Source organism: Malus domestica, chromosome 03 (genome assembly GCF_042453785.1).
Source record: "Malus domestica chromosome 03, GDT2T_hap1".
In the NCBI taxonomy this organism is placed as follows: Eukaryota; Viridiplantae; Streptophyta; class Magnoliopsida; order Rosales; family Rosaceae; genus Malus; species Malus domestica.
The window spans coordinates 539,978-567,817 of NC_091663.1; the positions used below are offsets into that span (position 1 = coordinate 539,978).

General features: G+C 37.4%; 3 protein-coding genes and 1 pseudogene across 3 annotated transcripts; 1 reads left to right on the forward strand and 3 right to left on the reverse strand.

Moving 5' to 3' along the window:
• Positions 1–2,800: 2,800 nt before the first annotated feature.
• On the reverse strand, positions 2,801–4,791 carry LOC103415060 (F-box/kelch-repeat protein At2g44130-like). Its single transcript, XM_008353423.4, has one exon. The coding sequence runs from the start codon at positions 4,064–4,066 to the stop codon at positions 3,014–3,016; it is 1,053 nt and encodes a 350-aa protein (XP_008351645.3). The 5' UTR covers positions 4,067–4,791; the 3' UTR covers positions 2,801–3,013.
• A 1,970-nt stretch (positions 4,792–6,761) lies between these two features.
• Positions 6,762–8,723, reverse strand: LOC103415069 (probable polyamine transporter At3g13620). Its single transcript, XM_008353431.4, has 2 exons — positions 7,080–8,723; positions 6,762–6,946 (listed from the first exon to the last, which is right to left on the reverse strand). The coding sequence occupies exon 1, from the start codon at positions 8,513–8,515 to the stop codon at positions 7,136–7,138; it is 1,380 nt and encodes a 459-aa protein (XP_008351653.3). The 5' UTR covers positions 8,516–8,723; the 3' UTR covers positions 6,762–6,946; positions 7,080–7,135.
• A 7,696-nt stretch (positions 8,724–16,419) lies between these two features.
• Positions 16,420–18,048, reverse strand: LOC103415510 (probable polyamine transporter At3g13620). The gene has a single exon (XM_008346458.4). The coding sequence runs from the start codon at positions 18,023–18,025 to the stop codon at positions 16,598–16,600; it is 1,428 nt and encodes a 475-aa protein (XP_008344680.3). The 5' UTR covers positions 18,026–18,048; the 3' UTR covers positions 16,420–16,597.
• A 2,407-nt stretch (positions 18,049–20,455) lies between these two features.
• On the forward strand, positions 20,456–27,458 carry LOC114823836 (phytoene synthase 2, chloroplastic-like; annotated as a pseudogene).
• The last annotated feature ends 382 nt before the right edge of the window (positions 27,459–27,840 follow it).

Genomic DNA, 27,840 nt, shown 5'->3' on the forward strand with positions numbered 1-27,840 from the left:
TTGATCTCAAAAGAAGTGGATAACCGTGACTTACCATCAGTTATCCCCATTTAAAAAAAAAGAAACAGTGTGCATATAAATTCTTCTATCGTGGGTAGGTGGTGTAACACGCAATATTAATACATACCCACTTATGAATTGACATATCCACATTGAATTTGGCTCATCTGTAATTGTCATATAGGTCAACTAAGTAGTTTTTCAACCCATGAAAGACGTTTATTATGGTCTGTTAGGATTTTTTATTTTGTATTTTTTGTTGAGAAAATTAGAATTCCCTATTTATCTTTCATATTTTATGATTAAGCATTTGTCTCTTTTCTCCTATTCAAGATTTAGTTAAAGTACTTTGAATTTGTCCACATCACCATTTTAGGTTTTATTTATTTTATGTCATTTTGTGCTTTCATTTAATCAAAGTGGTATATATTAATCTTGTCTGTTGTTTGAGAATTTTTTTTTTTTTTTTTGGCCATGAGATTGAGAAAAATTGTCCCTTTTTCCTACTGCACAATTACCATTAAAGACAAAATTCAATTGAAACTAAAACCAAAATTTATCTATAAACCTACGTTCAATAATCAAACACTCCGCTCAATGGCTCGATTCTTGGAGAGCAATGGATTCTCCAAACCCTTGAAAAAGTTTCAAAATCAGAAATCTAGAATGGTGAACTGAAGGACATTTTACTGGATTTGAAAGAAATGTATTGCAAGTATTATGAGATGTGTAGTGGAGGTACAAATGTACACGGCGAGGAGAAAGTATTTAAGGCCTTAGAATTGCGGTAAAGACTGATAAGTATTGCAAGGAGGCAAAGAAAGGATTTTCATATTTCGACTTAAATATTCTTTTGAAAATACATTTGTGGTTTAAGAAAGGGTAAAACTGATTTGAAATGCTTATAAACTTATTCTTAATCATCATGAAGGAAAAAAGTTTGCAAATTTGTTTTTTGTTTGAATTTTTCTTTAAAAACAAGGGCTAACCATCACAATTTTTGGCAGTTTTTCAAAATAGTTTAAAAATCGTTACAAAAACTATATAATTTCACCTTCAATGCATTGTGAGGTCTTGCGCAAAAACATGTAAGAGTTTTCGTTGATATTCTTGAGGATAGAGTCCCGTTTTGGCAATATTTTGGGCCCTACTATGTTTTTAGCTTAAATATATTAAAAATATATTTGTGCATCAATACATGGTAAAACCATTTCCAATTGTCTTGTAAAGTTTTTCTTAATGACCTCCAAAAATATTTTGCGAAAATAAAAATTGAATTTTCTCCAAAAAAGTGGGCTAACCGTCACAATTTTTAGGCTGTTTTGAAAAATTGTACAAAATTCATCATAAAATGTATAGCCTTTCACCGTACAGCACCGTAAAGTCTTGAAAATTCATGTAAGATTTTTCGTTGATATTCTTGAGGATGGATTCCCATTTTAGCAATGTTTTGGTCTCCACTATAATTGTTTTTCTTTTTATTTTTGAACTTCAGCTTAAATTCTACTAAAAATACATTTGTGACTCAATAAATAACCAAATGCAAGTTCCAACATTGCATTGTTATGCCCTAAAATTAGAACCAAAAAAAAAAACATAAAATTGAAGTTTTCTCTGATTGAGAACTCTTTTTTTTGTTCAAATTGTGTTTCAAGTTATGTGGAAATGTTTATTTTGTTTTATTTTTATAATTTTCTTATTGCTTTCTAGTCGTGATTCTTTTTTCTTTTTTTTTCTTGCTTGCAACTATGAATTAATCCAAATTATGAATGGAAATGCTTAATTTTTTACAGCATTGCTGAGAGTGTTGGAAAAGGTGTTGAAGGCCTCCAGGTTGGTGATGTGCTACCAGTTTTCACTAGGGAATGCCGGGATTGTGTGCATTGCAAATTCGAGGAAAGCAATATATGTGACTTTTAAAGAATTAATACAGATAGAGTCATGCCTAGCGACCAGAAACCGAGGTTTTCTATAAACGGGGCTTCGACTAATCATTTTCTTGGCACATCCACCTTCGGTGAATACACTGTTGTTCATTCCGGCTGACTTGCCAAGATCAATCCCCTGGCTCCTTTGGATAAATTAAACTGGCATCCTCAGCTGTAGCATCTCAACAGGGTTGATGTTCTGCCCGAAATATTACGGTTTGGTTTATGTATCCAAAGTTGATCCTCTATATTCGATCGTTGTGTAATACCAAATATTTTCTTTTCAAACATCATGTTTGGGTGCCACTCTGAATGTAGCAAAACCAAAGTACGGATCTTCACATGTATGTAAATTGTTTGGCGCAACACCTATTTTGTTTCTTATTGTAAATAGGGGTGTAAATAAATTTTCACATGTATGTATATAGATTTCCACGTATATGTACTTACTACATTTTTGTATTGTTTTAAAACTTGCAGTATCGCACAGGCACGCTTGCTAGTGAGCTATGATAGGACGTTCGTTGGTGCCGACCTTGAACCGTCAACGCATTGTGATTCATAAACGAAGGAAGGACTAGCAGACAAACATCATCATAAAAACTTGCATGCAATTAGGACAATAGAGACATCTAGTTTTGTATTTCAATTGCATCTAAATTTTCATTCAGCGTAATAAGGAAACAGATAACCGTATGATAAAAATTCACTTGCAACTAGGTCAACAGGATGCTAAAGGTGGTACTATCTCGAGGCAATCTCAAGCTTTGCATTTCATCAGTTGCAAATAAACTGTTTCAAACTGTAATAAGGGTTTATAGAAAATTGCACGATAAAAATTTACATGCAACTAAAATAATAAGATGTTAAGATATCAAATTTCTCAAACTAAAGATATAAATTTTATGTCTATGTTTCAAGTTGCGTGTAAATTTTCAAGTCGAAAAGGCCTATACAATTCTTGTATATATAATGCACGCTAGGCCTAAACCCTAAACTATATGTTATACATTCAAATAAAGAAAAAAGGTTACACCCAAAAATCATACATATACTCATGTGTCATTATCCTTATTAGTTAATATCTAAATCTCAGCGCAGCATCCTGATTGAACAAACCCAGAAAACCCATCGGGCACACTAATCATATCTAATTTACCATTTTGCCCTCCCTTCATTTCTTCCGCCATATAGAACCCTTGACTTGCCCCTTGGTACTCCGACCCCACCACCAGGGTCCCACCCCCAAGCATGATACCGCACGTTCCAACTCGGACCGCCGAGTCCAACTCACCCCAACTCACCAATCTCCCACCTTCCCCTAGTCCTCCAACACAATGCCTCGGACAATGTCCCGCCTTCCACGCCTCGTCCTCCAGCCGCCACCGCCCCGACCCCAACTCCAACACCTCGGCACCTCCCTCGAAGACTCCTTGACTCTCGGTGCGATACCCGCTAACCACCCAAAACTCGCTCCCAATCACCACCCCCTGACACTCGTCTCGCTCCTGACTCATCTGAGTCAACTCAGTCCACTCGTCCAGTCTCACATCATAAACCCATGCAGACTTCAACGCGTTCTTGTTCTCGTCGTGCCCGCCCGCCACGTAGACCCGTCCCGCGTCCGATCCGATGGCAAAAAATGAGCGCTTGGACGGCATGTCGTTGGCTTTCTTCCAATGTGAAGTGGTGAAGTCGTACACAAACACGTCAGTGACCGAGTTGTAACTCACCGGGTCCCACCCGCCAATCGCCACAAGCTTCCCTTCACAGCTTGCCAATTGGCAAAATAAGGGCATACCATTTGGGTACTGAGGAACCGGGTCGAGTCTATCCCACGAACGACTCACTGGGTCAAACACGGTGATTCCGAAACTCGGTGACTCGGTGGATTTGGGTACGTCAGATTCTGATGCAACAAGCTTTCGAGGAAGAGCTTGAACCAAGCATGCAACTTTGTGGGTGCGTGCGATTTTCTTCCTGTGATGGTAAAATTCTTGGCTTTCCAACAGAGTCCGCCATGGACGGCAGACCCGGGAAGCAACTGGTTGAGTTGAGTAGGGCAACCGAGTCAGACACTCGAGTCCGAGTTCTGCAGGCAGACCCGGAATCAAATCGGTAAGCTCGATACTCCACATTTTAGCAGAGAAGTGTGCTTTTGCAGCAAAGCAAATTAAGCAAGAAGTGCTTTTTGCAGCTAAGGAGAAAGTTATGTTTGCCAAAAAAAGAAGTGTTGTTTTGCATCAAAGAAGTGTATTGTGCACTTGCGTCGTAGGCCATGGACTAATTATTTATAGAAACAGATAGATGGTGTACACTGTAAAAAGGAAACATATTGCATTGGTCATGTTCGAAAACATCTAGTCTCGGATTTGACAGCAAATATTATTTTTTTCCCTTCAAAACCATATATTAAAAATGGCCGCCGGCCCCATATGATTCTATACTAGTTCATGAAAACGTTACATTCAGTTTTTTTCTTTTTCTTCTTCTCTTTAAAAGCATACCGATTAGTTGCTTTCTCGCCACAATTCATTTTTTTACGGGTCGAAAAGATTCACATAATATTTTAGCCTCTCATAATTAAACGTTTACATCTTTACTAAGACTTCATTCTTTACAAAATAGGTACATTTACAAAGATTTAATCCTGAAACAAACATGAATATAGTCTCGAACTCTACTAACAAATAGAAAAACAATCACAATCTTTATCCTAATAGAAAATCATAATACATAAAATACTAAACATTCCTTAAGATAAAAATAAACTAAATTGCTAACTTATTATTACTCAAAACTGAGAAAATATATCACTAAAATGTGCACTGATCATATTATGGAAACTAATTATATTGCATGATATTGATTCAATACCCTACAACTATTACTCAATTGATTGATGAAAACAAAGGGGATAAGGGTCGGAAAGGAAGGGATGACTTAGTGGCAAAACGCAATCAAATTCAAGAAGCGGTGAGACAATTCATGGTGAAAATCGGCCTGCCACGTGGCGGATAAGTGGATATGTGTCTTTAGCTGTGTGTATAGAATTTAATTGTAATTTTGTATGGGATTACTGTTTGATGAGGATGAGGATAAGTTTCAATTATTAGTTATTGCTTACTCGCTTGCAACCTTTGGATTGGGACAATAATGATTTTTTCCATGCCAAGTTGCGAGTGATTGGATGTTATATTCCAAGTTTATCGTATCTAAAGCAGGAAAAAGTTGATACGATGGTAATGTGCAATTTATAAATATTTGGTCAGTGAAAGTGAAATTTAGTACTAGTTTTCTCTTGACAAGCACAGTATGTCGAGCGCATGGGTTTAATGGCTAAAAGAATTTAAGATAAGGTTCGTTGATTTCATCCTCTCCTGTTGCAAGAGTTGATGAGTGATTGTCCGAGTCGGTTGAAAAGATAGAATTACTTGGGAAAAACATTCCTTAGAGCAGTTACCAAGGGGGCCACACTACTAAAGAAACACGGCTCTACAATTGCAAACTTATAAAAAATTGCTATTAATCAAATGCAACAGAGGTCGAGTTTCCTCTAGTTATTTCCTAAGAACAAAAATTATAAAAAATAATTAAAACAAAAAATATAAAAGACTTTTCTCAACAAAGTAAAAAAATGAGCACAACCACAAAGACTCTCTTCGACTGTGCGAAGGAGCAATCACAACCAATAGAGAAGATAGATAAGCAAAGAGGGAAAGAGGTGTCCAGAGGAATTGCTTCCGACCGCTCAAAGCCAAAAACAAGGATCCGCGGCTATAAGAACTTTTCCTCTATTTTTTCTATCTAGCAGCTGATTTTATATGCTTAGATATGGTTTGGCGAACAGCGTGACATAGTTGTTCATAAGTTATAGTTATGATAGATCTATTTGGCGGTAAAGAGTGGATTGTGAGTCTTCCTTCAAATTGATGGTCAGTGGTAAATGACGGATTGCGATGCTTCCTTTAAACTAAAAACTGGAGGTTTCATGTTCGAAACCCGTTGCTGGTGTGTAAACCAGACTTGTGGCCAAAAGGAGGCTGAAATGCCTTTATGAGTCTTTCCGGCCTCCGAAAGAGATGGATAACTATGATTTGCCATTAGTTGTTCTCTTTTGGAAAAAAAACAAAAAAACAAACAAAGATATATTTGGCGTGTGACACTCTTTGAGTTGAAAGCCCGAGGCTAAATTAAGCGCCATTTCCTCTTAAGTATGGATACTCTCAATAATTCTATTGTATGATTTGTATACAACTCTTCAACCCATCACAATTTACTATATTAAGCAATGCTTTTTCTTCCGCTTTCTTTGACAAACCAATCACATCAAATCGGTTTTCAGTGATTAATCTAATCCAAACGTACAACAAAATAAATTATATTGTTTGGATTGGAATGAATCAGTCAATTTGATCGGCCATATGTAGGAAATGAATTATTGACCTGTGAACACCTCTCTACTCACGTAAGTAAACTTACTTGCTAAAAATGCTTATTAATAAAATCTTGAACGTTCTAGTAAGCAACGGACCCAGAGGTTTGAGAGCGAAAGAAAGCGAGGTTTGAGATCGACATAAACAGACATTTGAAAGAGAGAAGTGGAAACGAAGGGAAAAGTCGAGATCGTATAGTCGAAGCAGAGCATTTGACAACGATCGACCCATGGGCAGCTGTGGACACAGACATTGCCAAGAAGGAAAAAAGAGGGAGAATGAAGAGCTAATTGAGGATATTTTTGTCATTTCACTATTGTGAATATTGTTTTTTGAACCAAGTAGTAATTTCTATATATAATTTATGCACTCTAGCACAGTTGACCTAAAGCAAAAATTTAATAACCACCTTATTGATAGCTTATTTATAACACAAACCTTACATTATTCTTCTGATAAATTAATCAAGTTGATAGGGATATGTCAAACTTTAAAACTTCACTAAAATGCATATACAACTAGTCAGCTCCATTCTTGATCTATTGAATACTTAATCACTTCTTCACAAATTGGTCATAGTAGCTGCAAGATCATACCAAGGACAAAAATGGAATCAGCACCATCATTAACAGATGGAAAATATAGATAGATAGACTTTGTTTTTTAATTTTATTTTAACAAATGTCTTTAAGAAGCACTAATATCATAAACTCACCCCAAATCTTCATAATCTGCTAGTTTTGCCACAACATGGTTGAAGCCAAGCCACATCTAATCCTGGAAAATCTTCATGCAGTGGTACCAAATAATCCCAAACACAGTCAGCACAGCAATCACCAAGTACACAACTTTTGTGCCAACACAAGTTACATACACCAAAATTCCAAACGGAATAAATAAGATTGCTATTAACCCTCTCAGCCTTGTAACTGGAACTTTGAAGGGCCTCTGTAAATCCGGAATCTTCACCCTCAACCAAAGAAAAGCCGAAAATTCGACTAGCATGCTCAAACTGAACAAAACATTCACTAAAGATGTGACATGCCTAAACTTCATGTAAGAAACCAAGTTTGATATCACTGCTGATATCAAAATTCCCACCCAAGGAGTGTTGAACCATTTTGACCGTGCCCCGAAAAGTCTAGGCAACAACCCTAATTCAGCCATGCCTAAAAGCTGGTGTGAGCAACTGCTCAATTGGGACTGGTAGACACCAATGCTAGACAAAAAGGCTCCAGCCCTAACCCATTTTTTGAACTTTTTCCCTACGATTTTTTCTGCCACAACTGTGTAATACCCATCAACCCAATCATCTAGGTCAAGAGACATGGCACCAGTTGCAGCTAGTAGAGGTATTAGGGAAGTAAAAAAAGTCAACAACCCAGCTGAGAGAAATGCTTTTGGTAATGTTTTGGGGGGATTTTTAACACCTTCCAGAACTAAAGTACTAACATTGTCCCAACAATTTAAGTTCCAAAATAAGGAATTAAAAAACAATGGCCAATTTTTTTTCTTTCTATTCTGGCCAGAAAAAACCCATTTGCTTGGGTCAATTTTGGGAATAGCAAAAACCGAAATTACTACAAATGGCAAGTATGATAAAATGCCTAAAGATATTGCAGCATGGCCAACAGTAGGCAGACCAATGAAGTTAAGAACTGAGAGCAAAAGGGTTGAAAGAGAGATGAGAAAATAGTGAGGCAAGTGGGACAAAGTTGGTAGCATCGGATCAATGTAGTCTATGCAGAGAACTGGGTAGGACGATAGGTTAATGACAGCACTAAGGAACTTCCAGAAACCAATGAGGAAGCCCCAGAAGGGACCAAAGGCTTGGTGAGTCCATATGACAAAGCCGCCATTGCCAGGAAAGGCGGTGGCTAGCTCAGCAGTGACAAGGGCCTCAGGAATGCACCAGATGATGGGGAAGAGGAGAAAGCCAAGGATGGCAAAGAAAGGCCCCCCGGAACCGACAGTGGACTCAGTGCCATAGGGACCGCCGGAGACTTGAAAGTAAATGAGGAAAACTAATGGGATGAATGCTAGTTTTTTGCTTTTGATCTTGGTGTTGCTAAACATTGGATATTCTTGTACTTCTTTTTCATTTTCAAGAAGAGAGGTTTTCGATTTTGGAGAAGATTGGGGAGATTTCATGGTGTTTTCTTTTTTCCTTTGGGATTTGCTGGATTTTCAATGGGAATTTCAAGAGTTATGTGATTGGATTCCAAGGTTGAAGGCGGAGGATGGATTGGAAGGCTGGTTGCCTTGCTTGCTAGTTCATCGGATATATAAATTGGTCCATGTGGCATGCAACAAAATGCTGTCAATACTGTCAGAATGTATGCAACTAATATACTCAAACAATGTTTCAACTCTTCTGCTGCCTCTTTGTGGTGTTGTACTGAGTGTGCTGCTTCCTCGGAAATTGCTTATACCAGTACACATTCTTGTCACTTGTGAGAAGGGGGTATGATTAACTTTTACACTGTGACAGGGGATGTGATGAGTGAAACAGAATGATGAGTGATATATTTACGGTAACACCTAAGTTTTTCTCTAAGTGATTTGTACAATAAACTATAATTCATCACCAGAATACAACTTCCATGCACATGTACGTTACAAAGTAGGTTCACCATCTAGTTAAATAATTTTCATGTGGCAACAAAAAGTCTGATGTAAATAAAACATATGGATACAAAATATGGCCTCCTTTCATTCTCCTTCTCGCTTCTTGTACTGATCATGCAGCTTCTTTCTTGGAAATTTCTTCGTCTCCTAACAACAAAAGATGGACAAAAGTAACTTTAGATTCCTAAAGTTATCTTACATTATTTTCTTGTACGGCAAACCCGTTCCCAAATGTTAAGCTACAGATTGTGAAGGACATCAATGGCGGTTTCTAGGTAATCTAGAGAGAGTGAGAGAGAGAGAGAGATCTAGAGAGAGAAGTACAATTGAATTATCTTCTTGTATTGAATGAATAATTGTTACAGCTCACAGTACAAGTATATATATGAACAAGTTTTCTTGCACACTAAGTAAACTACACTACTAACCGACTTAACAAACTCATTCATCTATCTGTTGACACTTGTCACCATCTGGTGGCTCTATATCTTTACATCCCCTCTCAATTATATGCTTGGAGGAGCCAAGCATAAGATTGAAATAATGATGCTGAAACAAAGGTGCAGAAAGAACCTTGGTCAAAATATCTGCAAACTAATCTTTTGAAGACACATGAGAGACATGCATATCTCCTTGAATGACTCTCTCCCTTACAAAATGGTAATCGATTTCAATATGTTTCACCCCTGAGTGAAAAACAGGATTAGATGATAAAGTAATCGCAAAAATGTTGTCACAATAAATAACTGGAGCAACTAGAATAGGTACACATAGATCACATAACAATTGCCTTATCCATGCTAACTCAACAGCGGCAATGGCTAAAGCTCGATATTCAGCCTTTGTAGATGACCGAGAGACTGTGTGTTGCTTCTTAGAGGCCCAAGATATCGGATTGGAACCAAGATAAACAATGTGACCAGAAGTAGATCATCAATCATTGGGGTCTTCTGCCCAATCCGGATCACTATAAGCCTACAACTGTAAGGATCCTGATTGAAATTGAAGACCATAGTCCATAATGCCATGTAGATATCGCAAAATCCTCTTAACAGCCACAACATGAGTATCCATGGGACTATGCATGAAATGACAACACTGATTCACAGAAAAAGAAATATCATGCCGAGTAAAGGTCAAGTATTGCAAAGCTCCCACAATACTGCAATATTGGTGTGGACTATGATAAGAAATGCCTTCATTTTTAGACAACCTGTGATATGGCAAACATGGTGTTGCACAAGGCTTGGAATCTTGCAGATCAACCTTTTCAAGTAAATCTCTGATGTACTTTGACTATGAAACAAAAAGACCATCATTCTGATATGTTATCTGTAACCACAAGAAATACTGTAATTGCCCCAAGTCTTTCATTTCAAACTCCTGAGTTAAAGTTTGAACTACCTTGTTAATCAACTGGGATGAATTACCAGTAAGGATGATATCATCCACATAGAGAAGTAATACAACAGTGCCAAGACTAGTGTGTTGTACAAAAAGAGATGGATCTGCAAGAGAAGATTTAAAACCCAACTTGGTAAAAAAACTTGTAAATTTTTCATTCTAAGCTCGATGAGCTTATTTCAAGCCATAAAGAGACTTATGTAACTTGCAAACATAATGAGATGGATGTTCTGTACTTTCAAAGCCTTGTGGTTGAGACATATACACTTCTTCAAGTAAATCACCATGAAGAAATGTATTCTTCACATCCATTTGTCGTAATGACCATTTGAACTGAGCTGCCAAAGCCAAAATCAATCTAAATGTTGTAGGTTTCACTACAGGACTAAAGGAGGAAACTAAGCAAGCCTTATATCTTGCCATTGAACCATCAGGATTGGTTTTGACTCTATACACCCACTTGCAACCTATTAGGTTCTTGTGAGGTGGCAGTGACATTAAAGACCAAGTATGTTGTGACTTCAAGGTTGTGATTTCTTTTTCCATTGCAGCAATCCATTCAGGCACTTTATTGGCAGACTTAAAGGTTGTAGGTTCTGAAACCGTTGCAGGAACCTGAATTGTGGCTGAAAACACTTTCTTCTTCAATATGCCACTTTTAGATTGAGTTTGCATAGGATGCAAACTTACTGATGGTATAGGAAGGACAATGGACATATTTTCAAGTTGAAAATCCGAATCAACTGGGACTGGGGACTGTGTAGCTTTTGTAATTGATTCCACATATGTTGTAGGTGTAATAGGACTTAAATTTGAACATTAGGAAGCTATATTGGAATGAGATGTGGAAAACTCTTAGGCATTAGGGGTAGTAAAGACTGAAAACTCTGAGGCTCAAGAGTGTATATGTGGTTGGACAGTGTTTTGGGAATCAATTAATGAAGGATAAACTAGTTTATGCATTGGTGCTGATGTAGATGCAGAACTAGACAACGTGATGTCGGATGCAACTATAGATAATAAGGAAAACTTGTCTCATCAAACAAAACATGTCTCGAGACAAAGATTTTGTTTGTAAGTGGATTAAGACAAATATAACCTTTGTATTGACATGCATACCCTATGAAAATACACTTTGAAGTCTTAGGTTGCAACTTACTGGAATTATACTATTTTAAGATTTGAAAGCAAGCACAGCCAAACATTTTAAGATGAAATATAAAATTATGCCAAATAAACAGGTAAAAGGATATGACATGCGAAGTGTTGGACATGTCATTCTATTAATAAGGTAAACAGAAATGGCACAAGCATGGAACAAAAATATATGGGGTAATCTGGTAGTTTGCAACAAGGTAATGACAGTTTCAAGAATGTGTCTATGCTTCCTTTCAGCTAGACCATTATGTTGGGGAGTATAGGTACATGACATTTGATGAATGATTCCTTTATCCAGTAAGTAGTTTTTGAATTTGTGACTGGTGTATTCACCACCACCATCACTTTGAAAAACTTTCACAGTTGCAGAGAATTGAGTAACTAAGAAGATGTGAAAATGTACAAAAACACCAAAAACTTCACTTTTATTCATTAAAGGGAAAATCCAAGTGAACCTGGTACATTCATCCACAAAGCTTACATAGAATTTGTAGCCTTCAATTGAAACAATAGACGAATGACCCCAAACATCACTGTATATTACCTCTAAGGTAAATGGAAGTTTGGCAAACTTGCCTTCCAAACAAGATTTACAAACAGAAGACACATGATATAAAGATGTAGGAATTTTTTACTGTTTTAACATTGCAGAAGTGACAATGTTAGAAGGGTGTCCTAATCATTAGTGTCACAGGTTTATTTTGACTTGACTGCCAAGATAGCAGCTTTGTTGCTGAAAAGTTACATTGTATTTATGTGCTTGTGAAATGAGATGTTGTGGAATATGAAAAGGTATAGGATAGAGACCATTTCTACACAGTCCCTGAAGAATGATAGTCCATGTGATCTTATCCTGGATCCAAAAACCGAATTCATCACAAATGAATCTGCATTTATTATCTTTACACAATTTATATATAGATAGCAGATGTTGTGATAACTAAGGCACATGTAAACTTTTCTTTAACTAAAAAGTATATTACGGTGTATGTAGAGTAGAATAGCCTATATGAGATATTAGCAAACCTGAGTCACTTGCAGTTGTGACTGAATCATTGCCAAAAAATGGTGTTGCCAGATTGAGATTAGAGAGATCTGAAGTCATATGGGAAGTTGCTCCAGTATCAGCAACCCATAATTGCTCATGTGGTGCAGATGGTTGAAATGTCGTATGCATTGCAAAAAGATTGGAAGATGGAGGCTTGCCTTGAAAAGTAAAGTTGCCCCTGTTTTAACACTGAGCTGCAGTATGCCCAAATTTCTAGCAAATTTGGCTTTAAACTTTGGATGTGGTAGAAGTTGAAGAAAAGTGTCTTTGGAAACAATATGCATCAATATGTCCTATTTTATTGCATATCTAAGAGATAGGAACTTTATAGCCATGTTCTGGACAAGTTGAAATGTGAGGCTTTGCAGGGCCAAGAATTCCAGCACTTGGATTTGGAGATCTTGGATTATACCTCGAATGGAAGTTATTCGTGCCCCTACCACGTCCTCGAAAACCATTTGTAGTATAGCCTCCATTAGAATTTGGGAACTACCATGATACGCACCACTAGGAAAACCACCTTTGTAATTGGTATACTGTGAAGAGCCACTGGAAGACCCTTCTCCGAGCATGAAAGCTTTGCCTTTACCTTGTTTGTCTTGTGCAACCATTGCATTAACAAAAGGCTCAAAGGTAGAATTATGCTCAACAGTTGCTTCTTCTGCCAGTAACTGGGATCGAAACTATTTAAGAGTGATAACATTCTCCCTACCCCTTATAACTGTCCTGAAAGTATTGTACTCATAATGGAGCCCTTTCAATGCCAAAATTACAATATCACCATCTTCAAATATAACACTAGCTGTAGAAAGATGATCTCTAACATCTTTAATTTGTTGCAGATATGTTGAGACATAATATGACCCTTTCTTGATGTTTTGTAACTTGGTTTTCAACTGAAAAATACTGAATTTTGTAACAGTAGAAACCTATCCTTCAGATTAATCCACATATCATAAGAGTTCAAACAGCCAATAACACATGACATAGCAGTCGGAGACAAAGTAGTAATGATAAGCATCATTAATGCACGATCATGCATTTTCCAAATCTGATAGTCATCAGTTTTAGCACCTTCAATATTAGCATCATCATCAAATCGTTTAGGACAGCGCCTAGTACCATCCACAAAGCCTAAAATGCCATGGCTTTCAAGAAGCAACCGAATTTGATATTGCCAAACAAGATAGTTTTCGTATCATCAAGCTTTACAGTAAAGAAGTAGACATATTTGTAATAAGAGTTATGATCAGCAACTGAACTATGTGCAATTGTGCAGCCGTCACCATATTTTCTTGAAGGAATTGAGAAAATTAGGGTTTCAAAGAAAGATTTCAAGAGATTTCAAAAGAACATATCGTAATCAACGAGAAGATTTGTTACATCTCAGTCTCGACTCCACCGTAGCACGATATTATCCGCTTTGGGCCACGCCCTCACGGTTTTGTTTTTGGGAACTCACACGAGAACTTCCTAGTGGGTTACCCATCCTAGGAATGTTCTCGCCCAAACTCGCTTAACTTCAAAGTTCCAATGGAATTCGAAGCCAGTGAATCCCCAAAAGGCCTCGTGCTGTAGGAGGTGGGCATGTACATATAAGGCACATCACCCCTTTTCCGTTGGTCGATGTGGGATGTTACAATCCACCCCCCTCAGGGGCCTGACGTCCTCGTCGACACACTCGCACCAAACTGCAAAGTGGCTCTGATACCATTCTGTCACATCCTAGTCTCGGCTTCGTCGTAGCACAATATTGTCTGCTTTGGACCACGCCCTCACGGTTTTATTTCTAGGAACTCACACGAAAACTTCCCAATGGATCACCCACCCTGGGAATGCTCTCACCTGAACTCGCTTAACTTCGGAGTTCCAATGGAATCCGAAACCAGTGAGTTCCCAAAATGCCTCGTGCTATAGGAGGTAAGCATGTATATATAAGGCACATGACCCCCTCTCCGTTGGTCGATGTGGGATGTTACAAGATTCAAATAGAGGACATAGAGACAAAGAGAAAGCTCCAGTCAGACATTTCTTCAAGCAAGTAGTGAATATGCTTACAATCGATTGTGCAGATCGATATCGACGTTGAAGGCAGAGCTCAAATCCAAGAGAAACGGCAGCAATATGCAACACAGCGCACCAAATCTTCAAGAATCGAGAGCGGAAGCAGTGAAATCCTCAGGATCGAAGAACGACGGTCGAAGATACCATGTTAAGCTACAGATTGTGAAGAACATCAATGACGGTTTCTATGTAATCTAGAGAGAGAGAGAAATATAGAGAGAAGTACAACTGAATTATCTTCTTGTATTGAATGAATAATTGTTAGAGCTCACAGTACAAGTATATATATGAACAAGTTTCCTTGCACACTAAGTAAACTACTACTAACCGACTTAAAAAACTCATTCATCTATCTGTTGACACTTGTCACCATCTGGTGGCTCTATATCTTTACACCAAAAACCGACATATTTAAAATTGTTGATCGCAAACTTCCTTTGAGTAAGTTGCTCTTTAGTACAACGGTTTAGTGGTATTCCTCTTCACTTGTAAGTGAGAGATCTTAGGTTCGATTCTCGCCTTGAACCACATTATTGTTAGCCCATGTAAGGCTGAGCAAGGCTGAGCCCGCCCACCCTTGGCTTTTAGTATAGATAATATCGTTTGTTAAAAAAATAAAAATAAATAAAACTTGTGAATAAGATGTGATGACCATATTAACAAACTAACCAAGCAATTCATTGCTGCCTTCCTCAAACATTCTCTTCGTTAGTTGTTAATATGGTGTGATGACCGTGGATCAAATTGTTGGTAAGAAACATTAACTAGAAAGGATCAATGCCATCCAATTCCAACCACGGTCATCGGATCAATAGTCATCCCAAAGATAAAAAATGGAGACGGAATCAAACAGAGAGAAGGAATAGCTTTGTATGAATTGTATACTTCAACTAAAGTACCCAAGATTTCAAAGAAGGTGTCAGCTAAAGAAAACAAATTAAACGAGTATTTGTAAGCAGAGACTATTTGCATATTCATTTCGCTGGCGCGGTTCCTTTGGAATCAATTTAGGTGCTTCATTTGGACGATATGGTTCATGCGACTGGTGTGCAATTCAAGAACTACTCCGAATTATTGTTCAAGTCCATAAATTTTATGACCATATCTCCCTCTCGAGAAATTATTTTCTGAAGATGCTTGACCCAAACATTCAATGAGCTTTAACTGACTAGAAATAATTATTGGGCTGAAATCTATGAGGCTTCGTATTAAAGAGATACTAGAAATCGAGAAGTTCATTAGTAATATCCCAAAAATATCACAGGTTGTCATTGTTCTAATGTTCTCGCATAGCCTCGAATCATTAGTTTGAGACACTCTTGGAATTTTTATTTCATATAAGTTCTCATAATTAGCTCCTGGGCTTGATGGATGGTTGGATAGGCTCTTTGTAAGTGCTTTTGCACTGAATTATGTTCACTTGGGTTTTGATTCAATAGAAAAAAATAATTAGAAACGGTCAGACATGTTATACTTATCACATTTTTCATATTACATTTGTATCATCTCTCTCATAGTTTCAGTTTGTCGCCGCAACAAATTATTTTGTGAACTTGTTGTTCAGATCATGATAGGAACGGTCAGCATGATACTTTTCAGCCGTGAAGTGGTGGTCTTACACGGTGGGGGTAGTGGTGGCGTATTGGTTTAGAGATTGATTGGTTTAGAGAACTGAGGAAGAAAATAGTGAAGAGTTCCATGAAGAGAGTGCTGCATGTTTAAAATTTACTTGAGAAAGGATCATAAGATCGAAACAAGTTACAGCAGAAACCATGCAACTTCATGTCATTCGACATTTTTTTTTCAATTTGAATAGAACTCAATATAAACAAATTCTACTTTGATCAATGGAATCTCGGATTTCTTTATCAACAAAGAGATTCAATCATGCACAACCGGTTTCCCAATTTGACGCCGTTAGAAATGGTTCGCTAAATACAAGCAATTTCTGCTTGTGATCCTTCATCAACTTCAATAGTACTGAACACACAAAACTTCCTAGACTTGAAAATTTTCATTAAAAAGTACCATCCGATTCCCGCCACGGTCATCAAACCGCTGATCAAGTACACAGTCCTGGTAGCAATAGCCATGATAAAGACCAAAAACCCAGATGGAATCAAGCACATGATCACCAAACCTGGCAGCCTCATCGGAACTCGATAAGGCCTCTTCAATGCTGGCAACTTCCTCCTCAACCAAAGAAAAGCAGAAAATTCCAACAGCATTCCCAAACTGTACAAGAAATTTGCAGATGCAATAATATCTGTAAAGTTCATGAAGGAAACTGCAAGAATTACCACTGTGGAAAGTAAAATTCCAACCCACGGGGTGTTAAACCTACTGGACCGAAGAGCAAATAACTTAGGCAAGAACCCTAAATTCGCCATGCCAAGAAGTTGGTAACCATAACTGCTTAGTTGTGCTTCAAAAAGTCCAATTCCCGATAACACTGCACCAACTTCAATCCAATACTTCAACCATTTTCCAGCAATCATTTCAGCAGCCTCGGCATGAAATCCAGAACCCCATCTAGTTTGATCCACATTAACAGAACCAATAACAGCAAAAAGCGGGAACAAGTACGCCAAGCAAGTAAAGATGACCGCCACGAAAAGAGCCACCGGAAAAGTTTTTTGGGGGTTATCTACTTCCCCAGCTAAAGTACTCACATTGTCCCAAAAATTTAAATTCCAAAAGATGGTGTTGAAGAACAAGTTCCAATCTTTCTCCACACCCTTCTGCCCGAGACTCAACCAACGGTGAGGACGAATCTTCGGAATGGCAATCAAACACATCAAAATAAAAGGAGAAAGTGAAGCGATAGCAAGAAGAACAGCAGCATATCCAACAATAGTTAAACCAGTATAGTTTACGAAAGATAGAATCAGAGTAGAAATAGATATTGCAAGATACCTAGGCCAACCGGATTCTAAAGCAGGGATTATCTTGTCCATGTAATCAATGCAAAGAACTGGAAATGCTGCAATGTTGATGACGCCGCTTAGGTACTTCCAGGTGCCCATCAAAGAGCCCCAGAAAGGTCCAAAAGCACGGTCGGCCCAGATGACATAACCGCCATTTCCAGGGAAGGCGGTGGAGAGCTCGGCAGTGATGAGAGCTTCCGGGACACTCCAGATAAATGGGAAGATGAGGAAGCCGAGAAGGGCGAAAAGGGGTCCGGCGGCTTGCACTGCAGGCTCTTCTCCAAAAGGGCCGCCGGCAACTTCAAAGTAGATGAGGAAGATGAGAGGGATGAGGGTGAGCTTCTTTCGGTTTGTGGTAGCGGTTGTGGTGGTGGCAGCGGTGGTGACGGGAAGGTCTTGAGGAACCATTGCAGTTTTTGAAGAAGGCTCCATAGTGGACTCTTGGTTTTGTGGCATGTTTGATTGTTCGATGAATCAAAGACTTGGCCTGGATATATATATATATATATATATATATATAAGAAGAAGGAGTCCCATTGGAAATCTGTTTTTTTTTTTTTTTGTGTCATTCAAATAGGAATGCAGTTGGATTCTGATGAGTGAATCCTTAATAAGATAAGATTCTGGATGCTCTCGCCATCCAATATCGCGGAGAGCCTTGGTAACTTTCCGTGGTGACCGTTATTCCGTAATTTGTATCTTGCTCATAAAAAATACATGTATCTTATATTCTTATTTATTGAACTATTTACTCTATCTTCTTAACATATCAACTCCATTGTAAGTGGTTGATTTCTCTAGTGATTAGAATGTTTTTCTATCACCTACTGCATCTCCGGTTCAAGTCCTTTTTCTCTTGAATGTAAAAGATATATTAATACTGTTATCCGCTCATATATGATATGTAGCCAACTTTTCATTATAATTATTGTAGCAAATCTTATTAGGGTTTATAGACACCTGCCCTTTGCATAAAACCAATGAAGACAGCTGATAGTTCTGGACGGTCCATATCAAGTTTACCAATATAGCAAAGAATGCATCTGTTTCTGTTCATATTGTGTGTGGGTGATATTTTGGATGGACATGTCGCATAACTTAGAGTCTATGATTAATACAAGGTCATTCGTGCATTGCATTAAAAATCAAAATACAAAGTCAATAATTCATGCAAGTTGAGAAATTGAGATATATTCTCTCTTTTTTCCAGAGAGAAAGATATATTTTCCTTACAAGTGAGTGATTGGTTTTGTATTTTTGTGTTGGATTTAGCAAATTTTTCTACCTATTGTTCTTTATAATGGCTTCTAGTCCATGGTGCCAATATCCATCTTGAATGTTTGAATACAGCAAACACAATATATATTAGGCTAGGAGAGATGGATTTTCTTTGGATTAAAGTTACCCTTTCTTAATGTAACTAGGATTTATAAGTGGGTGGGTGTGTTGAGTAATTGCGCCCAAGTCATATACTTCTCTCCTCTTCTTACTTTTCGATCTCGTGAGATCGATATGGCCTTCGCCTGAGGTAAACAACTCTAGGAGTTTAACTACGATTCAAATCGATTCATTTTTCTAGGGTTTTAAATAACTATTATTATTTGAATTCGAACTTGAGTGCAAAGTGATAGAGCCTGTTGTACCTTACTTATGATGTAAAACTGCAATTCTTATTAACAAGATGGGATTAACTACAATGAGAGAGCTCAACACAAATACTGCTTATAAGCTAATTCCAAAATCCCGGCCACAATTTGGGGCCTAACAAACTAACAACCAAAACTACTAAAACTGACTAACAAATACCTTGATAACACAAGGAGACGGAGATGCTATTATGGTCAACTGATGTAACCTTATATTATTTAAAGACTACATCATAAGTAGTGCCAAATGTTGTATCAATACGTTGTTTCATACAAATTTCAAGACTTTCAGATACCGTATTTGTTGTCACAACTAAAAAAAAAGTGACAATTTCTTGTAGCTCTAGTTATTGTGCAAATAATGGGACAAATTCATGTCATATAGGGTTTAAGGTTTATGCTAAGTGCCTACAATGTTCTTTAAACTCTCTAAAGTCAGGTCAGTGGAGGTGAGGAAGTATGAGCTTGACCGTTTATTTGTCATACCAAAGTTCTTTGAAGGAAAACTTGAGAAAAACTTCAGTATATATTAGTTTCAATACAAGCCACACGCTGAGGGACATGTTATGGTTGGCCTTCTTCCTGGTATGGAATGGACCGTCATGATCAGCATGGTCTTGCCGGTCGTGCGCCTTTCCTTCAACAGAGGGCGGAAAACGGGATATATGTTGAGAAGGGTCACCTAGCAGACTATCCTTTCAACCAGACTTGCTTTTAGTGTAATTTAACCTTTGTCATATGTGGTATAAACATGCTTATTTAATTCACTGGGATCATCAAAATTTAATGTAAGCGCGTTTTTCATGTGATAATAAAACAAAGACAGATCACACTCACATAAGGGAAGATTTTGTTTCATCTGTCAAGATTTTCGTTGTTGTTTTTTATTATAACTATTTTGTATGATTATTCTAGAAAGTTATTTGATATTTTACTCAATCAACTGACAATGGTGCTATTATACATGCATCAAATTTGATGACACACTTAATTTGCAACAATAATTGAGTAGTTAGTACGTAAGATACGTAAAATATGCAATTCCCCTCACACCAGATAAGATTAATTTATAGCATTTAAGTTTTTAAATGTGTTACATGCCATTGACCATAATTAAACATAAAATGTATAGAAGATGTTGTGTTCATATATTTAAGAGAACTTTCCTGTTTCAATCTATATATTCACAATACAGTTTGAGAATTGTAATTGTATAATGTGCTCAACATTTTCCCTCGCAGCAAAGGCATACACGAGAGACAGCAATGGAAAATTCCCGCCCCGAAAATATATGGTCATAGCAACAAGAAGGAGAGCTCCCAAGCAAATTATAAGCATGCCTGTTTTCCGGAATTATCAATACAAGTCATTCCCTCTGTTGCTGATTTACAAGTACAAGATATCATTCAAAGGCAGTCCCAGACATGTAAGATGGCCAAAGAAGGCGGCCGTAGAAAACCAGGGTTGGATCTTAGCTTTGTTGAAGAATCATTTGAAAGATGCAGGAAGATTTGTGAAGAATATGCCAAGACATACTATCTAGGTTCACTGTCCAACTTCATTCTTTTATTTCCCATCAAAACTTTTTAATTATATATAGCATTACATGATCTTTCATTGCCAATCTATTTGTCACATTTGCATGACTAGTGGTGCATAGTCTTGATTCCGGCACATTATTGATGACAGAGGAGCGCCGAAAAGCATTATGGGCTATCTATGGTAAAAATTTAACTCTATGTTCATATAGTAACAAGAAGTTTTGTCCTAGACATAATATGAGCTATCTGTGGTAAAAATTTAACTCTCTATGTTCAGTGTCGATAAAATTTCAATAACAGAACGTCTCAACGTATTTTGATCCATTGTTGATACACAATCTTCTTCTTTTTTTTTTAAACAAAATCTGAACGTCCTACTCAAAAGAATTTCTATACATAATAAGTGGTGGTGTACATATAAAGTTTTCAAATCAAGATGAAAGGGGAAGTTTTTATGGGCAGGGGACTCCCGGAATGTCCTCACTCCTTTGGATGTGGTTTGTGGGTGCTCTGTAGACCGTTATTGAGGAATTAATCTTGCATGATCCTTCTCAACAAAGACATATCTTTGGGTTTATGCAAAATAAGCAACTATGAGTTTAAGATCTTGTAACCAGTAGGAGTCGTTACGTGATAAATTTTGCTTTTTATTCTTGTCAAATTGAAATGCATGCAGCTTGGGGTAGGAGGACATGAACTTGTGGATGGCCCCAATTCTGTACACATGAGCTCGGACGTTCTTGATATGTGGGAAGTGAGACTGCAAGACATTTTTGAAGGACGCCCGCACGACATAATCAATGTTGCACTGACTCATATCGTTTTCGGTTTCTCCTTAGACATCAAGGTGTTTAATTATTTATTAATGCAACTAATCATGCTTGGATATTCTTTTCCAAACATGCAATTTATATATTCCATTAGTTTCATAAAAATTATTTCCATGATTCTTTCTCATATAGAATATCCTTGTTTGATCATAGCCATTTAGAGATGTCATCGAGGGAATGCGAATGGACACAAGAAAATTTCGCTATCAGAATTTTCAAGAGCTCTATATTTACAGCTACCGCGTGGTGGGGACTTTTGGCTTAATGAGTGTGTTAAAAGTTAATGTTTTACTTAAACTGATTCTGTGTAAAAGGGTTGACTGTTGCCTTTATCAGTCGACCCATTCTATTTATCAGTCGACCCAATTACTTCAGTCGACTTATGTATTGAGCCATATATATCAGAAATATCTGAATGAAAATATCAGATTTCTGTTTTAAGAAAAAAGCATCAGCCCTTTGTTTCAAAAGCTCTCTGCACTCTGTTTCTTTGATTTTCAATCTTTATCATTTTATTCAAGTTTTATTAATGATGAAAGATTGTCTAAATACCAACATGGTATCAGAGCCAATCTGATCAAAGAGTGGGGCGTTTTTTTATTCTCAAAAATGGGGAAAATTCTAAGTGAAACCCTAGAATCAAAATTTTTCAAATTGATGGCTGGTTCAAGTAGCAGTGGTGAGATTCGAACTCCTATCTTCAGTGGAGTGAACTACGACTTCTGGAGGACAAAGTTGAGAACAATTTTTGTATCTCATGATTTGTGGAGCTTGATTGAAGATGGCTATATTGTACCTCAAAGTATTATGGTTTTGACAGAGACTCAAACAAGGGAGCTGAAGGAAAACATCAAGAGAGATGCAAAAGCTCTTGGGGTCATCCAAAATGCTATCTCAGATGAAATTTTTCTGAGAATCTCAAATGAGACAAGTGCCAAATCAGCTTGGGATGTGCTGGAGAAAGTCTACAGAGGCTCTACTAAGGTAAGGGTTGTCAAACTCCAATCTTTGAGAAGAGATTTTGAGTATATAAGAATGAAAGATGATGAATTGCTAGATGATTACCTGAGTAGATTGTCTGAGATTATTAATCAAATGAAAAGCTATGGTGAAATCTTGTCTGATGAGAGAATAGTTCAGAAGTATCTAATTAGCTTGCCAAGAAAGTATGACAACACAGTTTCAATCATAGAGGAGACTAAGGATTTGTTAACTTTGAGTGTTGAAGAATTGATTGGTTCTCTCAAAGGTTTTGCTCAAAGACTATCTAGACATGACAACAATGATGTAGAAAATGCTTTCCAAACACTTACAGTGAATCCAAAAACTCAAGCTAGTTCAAGTCAAAGCAAAGCCAAGTCCAACAAGAATTGGAAAGGCAAATACAAAGTTTGGGAAGGAAAGGGTAATTTTGAAGAGAATACAAAGGTTGAGAAGAGTTTGTATGTTTCGAAGTGCAAAATTTGTGACAAAGCTCATTCCGGTGAATGTTGGATCAAAGAAAAAGTGAAACGCCACAAGTGTAGCAGATTTAGGCATATGCAAAAGGATTGTACCTACAAAGATAATCAGCTAGCTCACTATACCAAAGCAGAAGATGAAGAGACCAATATGTTTTATGTTGGTCATGATACAACCGTCCAAGAAGAAGCTAAAGTTTGGTTTGTGGACAGCGGCTATAGCAATCATATGACGGCGAATAAGAACATTCTCCATAATGTTGACACTACAAACCTAACCTGAGTGAAGATGGGAAATGGGCAGCTAGTCGATACATTGGGAAGAGGTACTGTTGCCGTGCATACGAAGAATGGAAAGATGTTCATCAAGGATGTCATGTTAGTTCCTGATTTGAAGCAAAATTTGCTAAGTCTTGGACAACTCATTGAGCATGGCTACTACTTATATTTTGGAGACAATACTTGCAAGATATATGATAGGAGGAATCGTCAACAACTCGTGGCTAAGATTGAGATGAGGAAGATTAGAAGTTTTTCCTCTCACAATTGAGTATGCAACTCAATCTGCATTCAAGATGGAAGTGCAAGAAGATTCAAAGCTATGGCATAAAAGGCTTGGCCACTTGAATTTTCAAAGTCTCAAGAAGCTACAAGAAAAAGAAATGGTGCATGGGTTGCCGAGTATCCAAGAAAATGAAGAAATCTGTGAAGGGTGTGCACTTGGGAAGCGTCATAGAGATTCATTTCCACATGGTAAAGCTTGAAGAGCAAAAGTTCCATTGGAATTGATTCATACAGATGTTTGCAGACCCATGAAGACCTATACTCAAGTGGGAAACAAGTATTTCCTAATCTTCGTGGATGATTATTCTAGAATGACTTGGGTATACTTTCTAAGACAGAAATCAGAAGTGTTCTCAATCTTCAAGAAGTTTCAAGCTATGGTTGAGCGATAATCTGGCTATCTAATCAAAGTTCTTAGAAGTGACAAAGGAGGAAAGTACACATCCACATAATTTGATAAGTTTTGTCAAGATATTGGCTTGGAAAGATAACTTACAGTCAGCTACACTCCACAACAAAATGGAGTAGCTAAGAGAAAAAATAGAACCATATTCGAAATGGCCAAGGCAATGTTACATGACAAGGGAATACCTCAATATTTGTGGGGTGAGGCAGTTAATACAGCGGTCTACTTGATGAATAGGCATCCAACAATGGCAGTTGAAGATAAGACACCATTTGAGGCATGGAGTGGAAGAAAGCCTTTCGTGAATCATTTGAGAATGTTTGGGTCAATCTGCTTTGCTTATGTTCCGAAAGAACTAAGACAAAAACTTAATGAGTCAAGTGAAAGATGCATTTTCGTAGGCTATGCTTCATACACAAAAGGGTACAGACTCTACAATTTAAAAAGGAAGAAAGTTGTGGTTTGTAGAGATGTTCTTTTTTGTGAGAAATCTTCGTGGGATTGGAATCAAGCAACCATCCGAGAGGAATCTGCACTAATTAGAATTGAAGAAGAAAATCAACCAAATGAGGAAGAAATTGAGCCAGAAATTCCATAATTATCACCTGAAAACAGTCCTCAAGTTCACTCTCCTACACCTTCAAGTCCAAGTTCAACACCGGTTCGGTTAAGGAGCTTAAATGAAGTCTATTAAAGTTGCAATTTCTGTGTTGAAGAACCAGAAAACTTTGATGATGCAATGAAAGAAGAGACATGGAAGGCTGCAATGCAAGAGGAGATCAATGTCATTGTGAAAAACAAGACATGGGAACTAGTGGACAGACCTTGTGACAACTCCGTCATTGGAGTGAAGTGGATTTATAAGATTAAGCTCAATCAAGATGGTTCCGTTCAAAGGAACAAAGCTAGATTGGTAGTAAAGGGTTATTCTCAGAAACCCGGGATTGATTTGCAAGAAACATTTGCACCGGTAGCTAGGCATGAAACAATCAAAGGCCTTATTTTCATAGCTGCTCAGAAGAGGTGGTTTATACACCAACTTGATGTCAAGTCGGATTTCCTAAATGGAGTCCTAAAAGAAGAGGTGTTCGTTGATCAACCTCAAGGATTTGTTCTTAAAGGACAAGAGCACAAGGTGTATAAGCTTAAGAAGGCATTGTATGGCTTGAAACAAGCTCCGAGAGCATGGTATGAAGAGATCGACTCATATTTCAATGAAAGAGGTTTTCAAAGAAGTGAGAATGAACCTGCCCTCTATGTCAAAACAGAAGGTATTTCAGATATCCTTATTGTTTCCTTATATGTTGATGATTTGGTTTATACTGGAAGTAGTCATAATATGATCTTGAATTTCAAGAATGACATGATGAGGAAATATGAGATGAGTGATCTAGGCATGTTGCATTATTTTTTGGGAATTAGTATCATTCAATCAAATGATGGTATCTTTATTACTCAAAAGAAATATGCAAAAACACTTCTAGAAAAGTTCAAAATGGTTGGTTGCAAGCCTGTTGCAACACCTCTAGTTGTGAATGAAAAGTTTCAAAGAGAAGATGGTAGTGGTGATGCTGATGAATCTGTGTGTAGAAGCCTAGTTGGGAGTTTGTTGTATTTGACAGCGACTAGACCCGATATTATGTATGATGCAAGCTTGTTGTCCAGATTTATTCACAAGCCTACTTGCATTCACTATGGAGCTGCAAAGAGGATCCTAAGATACATACAAGGTACACTTGACTTTGGTATTATGTATGAAATAAATGTTAAGCCCAAATTGTATGGGTTCTGTGATAGTGACTGGGAAGGTAGTGTGGATGACTTGAAGAGCACATCTGGCTATACTTTTACACTAGGGACTGGTGTATTCTCTTGGGCATCTAAGAAACAGAAATTAGTTGCATTATCAACGGCAGAGGCTGAGTATGTGTCGACTTCAATTGCAACTTCTCAAGCAGTGTGGCTGAGAAGAATTATGCAAGATTTTGGTGAGAAACAAGAATCAGCAACTCATATCCTTTGTGACAATAAGTCAGCTATTGCCATGAGCAAGAATCCTGTCTGTCATGGTAAATCAAAGCATATTGCTCTGAAGCATCACTACATCAGAGGTGTTGTGGAAGACAAGGAAGTGGATGTGGTATATTGCAAGACAGAAGATCAAGTTGCTGATATCTTCACCAAGGCATTACCAAAGGACAGATTCATCTACCTAAGAGAACTTTTGGGAGTGAAGCAGCAAAGCATTAAGAGGGAGTGTTAAAAGTTAATGCTTTACTTAAACTGATTCTATGTAAAAGGGCTGACTGTTGCCTTTATCAGTCAACCCATTCTATTTATCAGTCGACCCAATTACTTCAGTCAGCTTATGTATTGAGCCATATATATCAGAAATATCTGAATGAAAATATCAGATCTCTGTTTTAAGAAAAAGCATCAGCCCTCTGTTTCAAAAGCTCTCTGCACTATGTTTTTTTTATTTTCAATCTTTATCATTTTATTCAAGTTTTATTAATGATGAAAGATTGTCTAAATACCAACAGAGTGTTCCTGTTCTGGGAATTGCACCAGATTCTCTGATTTCTGCTCAAGGTGTATATGAAGGCACAAATCATTTTGGCACTGCAAATCAAATGACCAACATCCTTAGAGAATTTGGGGAGGAGTAAGCTTCTTTAATATGTGTATACATCATGTTGAGAGTTGTCCAGCATTGAAATATGAAGCTTTGCCTTAGTGGTTTATATCATATTGAACCTCTCTTTATTATTGTCAATCGTTTTTGGGTTGGATGCTGACATTCTAAAACAAATATCAGTTTTAATTTCTTCACTCACTCCATTTGTCTAACTCATCAATGTCCCTTTTTCTGTTTTTTTTTTTTTTTTTGCTAGTGCTACTCTTGGCAGAGTTTATCTTCCCCAAGACGAGCTTGCGCATTTTGGGTTATCCGATACCGATATTTTTGCAAGAAAGGTAACTGATCAGTGGAGAGAGTTCATGAGTGGAGAGAGTTCATGAAAGAACAGATTGCAAGTGCTAGGATATATTTCAACCTGGTAGAGGAGGGAGCTTCTTAGCTTGATAAGGCTAGCCGTTGGCCGGTATATACATATACCTCTTTATATAACACTACGAATTTACAACAATGAACGTACCTGCAGCATTGCATTGTTTCTTGAACTAATATTTCTTTCAAAGTAAATATAAAATAAAAGTTATCGTGCTGCATGTGGGAAAGGTTGCCTCCTTCTGATGATGTGCAGTAATTCTGCAGATATGGTCAGCGTTATTCTTGTATCGTGGCATCTTGGATGCTATTGAAGATAACGGCTATGATAACTTGACAAAGAGAGCATATGTAAGGAGAGCTAAGAAACTTCTCATGTTGCCTTAGGCTTACAAAAGATCTCTATAAAATGGAGCAGAACTCACATTTACATTTTGTTGAAATGTAAAGTTATATATAAAAGTGCCCTTAATTTGCATCTTAAATTTACATATAAAATCGATCATCAAGATTCAAGAAGTTAGTGTGATATTATGTAAAAGTCCTTTGGATGAACAAGTTGGAATTATATATGTCAAATTACCACGATGTATTTTGCGTATGATATCCGAAGAAGAAAAGATACGTTTCGTGTATAACGTGTAATTAGGACATGTACCTGAGTTTCACCTTGGTTGTTCATTTTAATTTTGTGTGAAGAGGAAAACTGAACTTCTTCGAATGCAACCATAAATGTTCCACGCATCCCTCTCTTTATTCATATGCAACTTGCCTTTTCGTGTACTTCATA

Coding starts and splice junctions, on each gene's coding strand:
- LOC103415060 (XM_008353423.4), bottom strand. CDS start 4,066: ATGTGGAGTATCGAGCTTACCGATTTGATTCCGGGTCTGCCTGCAGAA.
- LOC103415510 (XM_008346458.4), bottom strand. CDS start 18,025: ATGGAGCCTTCTTCAAAAACTGCAATGGTTCCTCAAGACCTTCCCGTC.
- LOC103415069 (XM_008353431.4), bottom strand. CDS start 8,515: ATGAAATCTCCCCAATCTTCTCCAAAATCGAAAACCTCTCTTCTTGAA.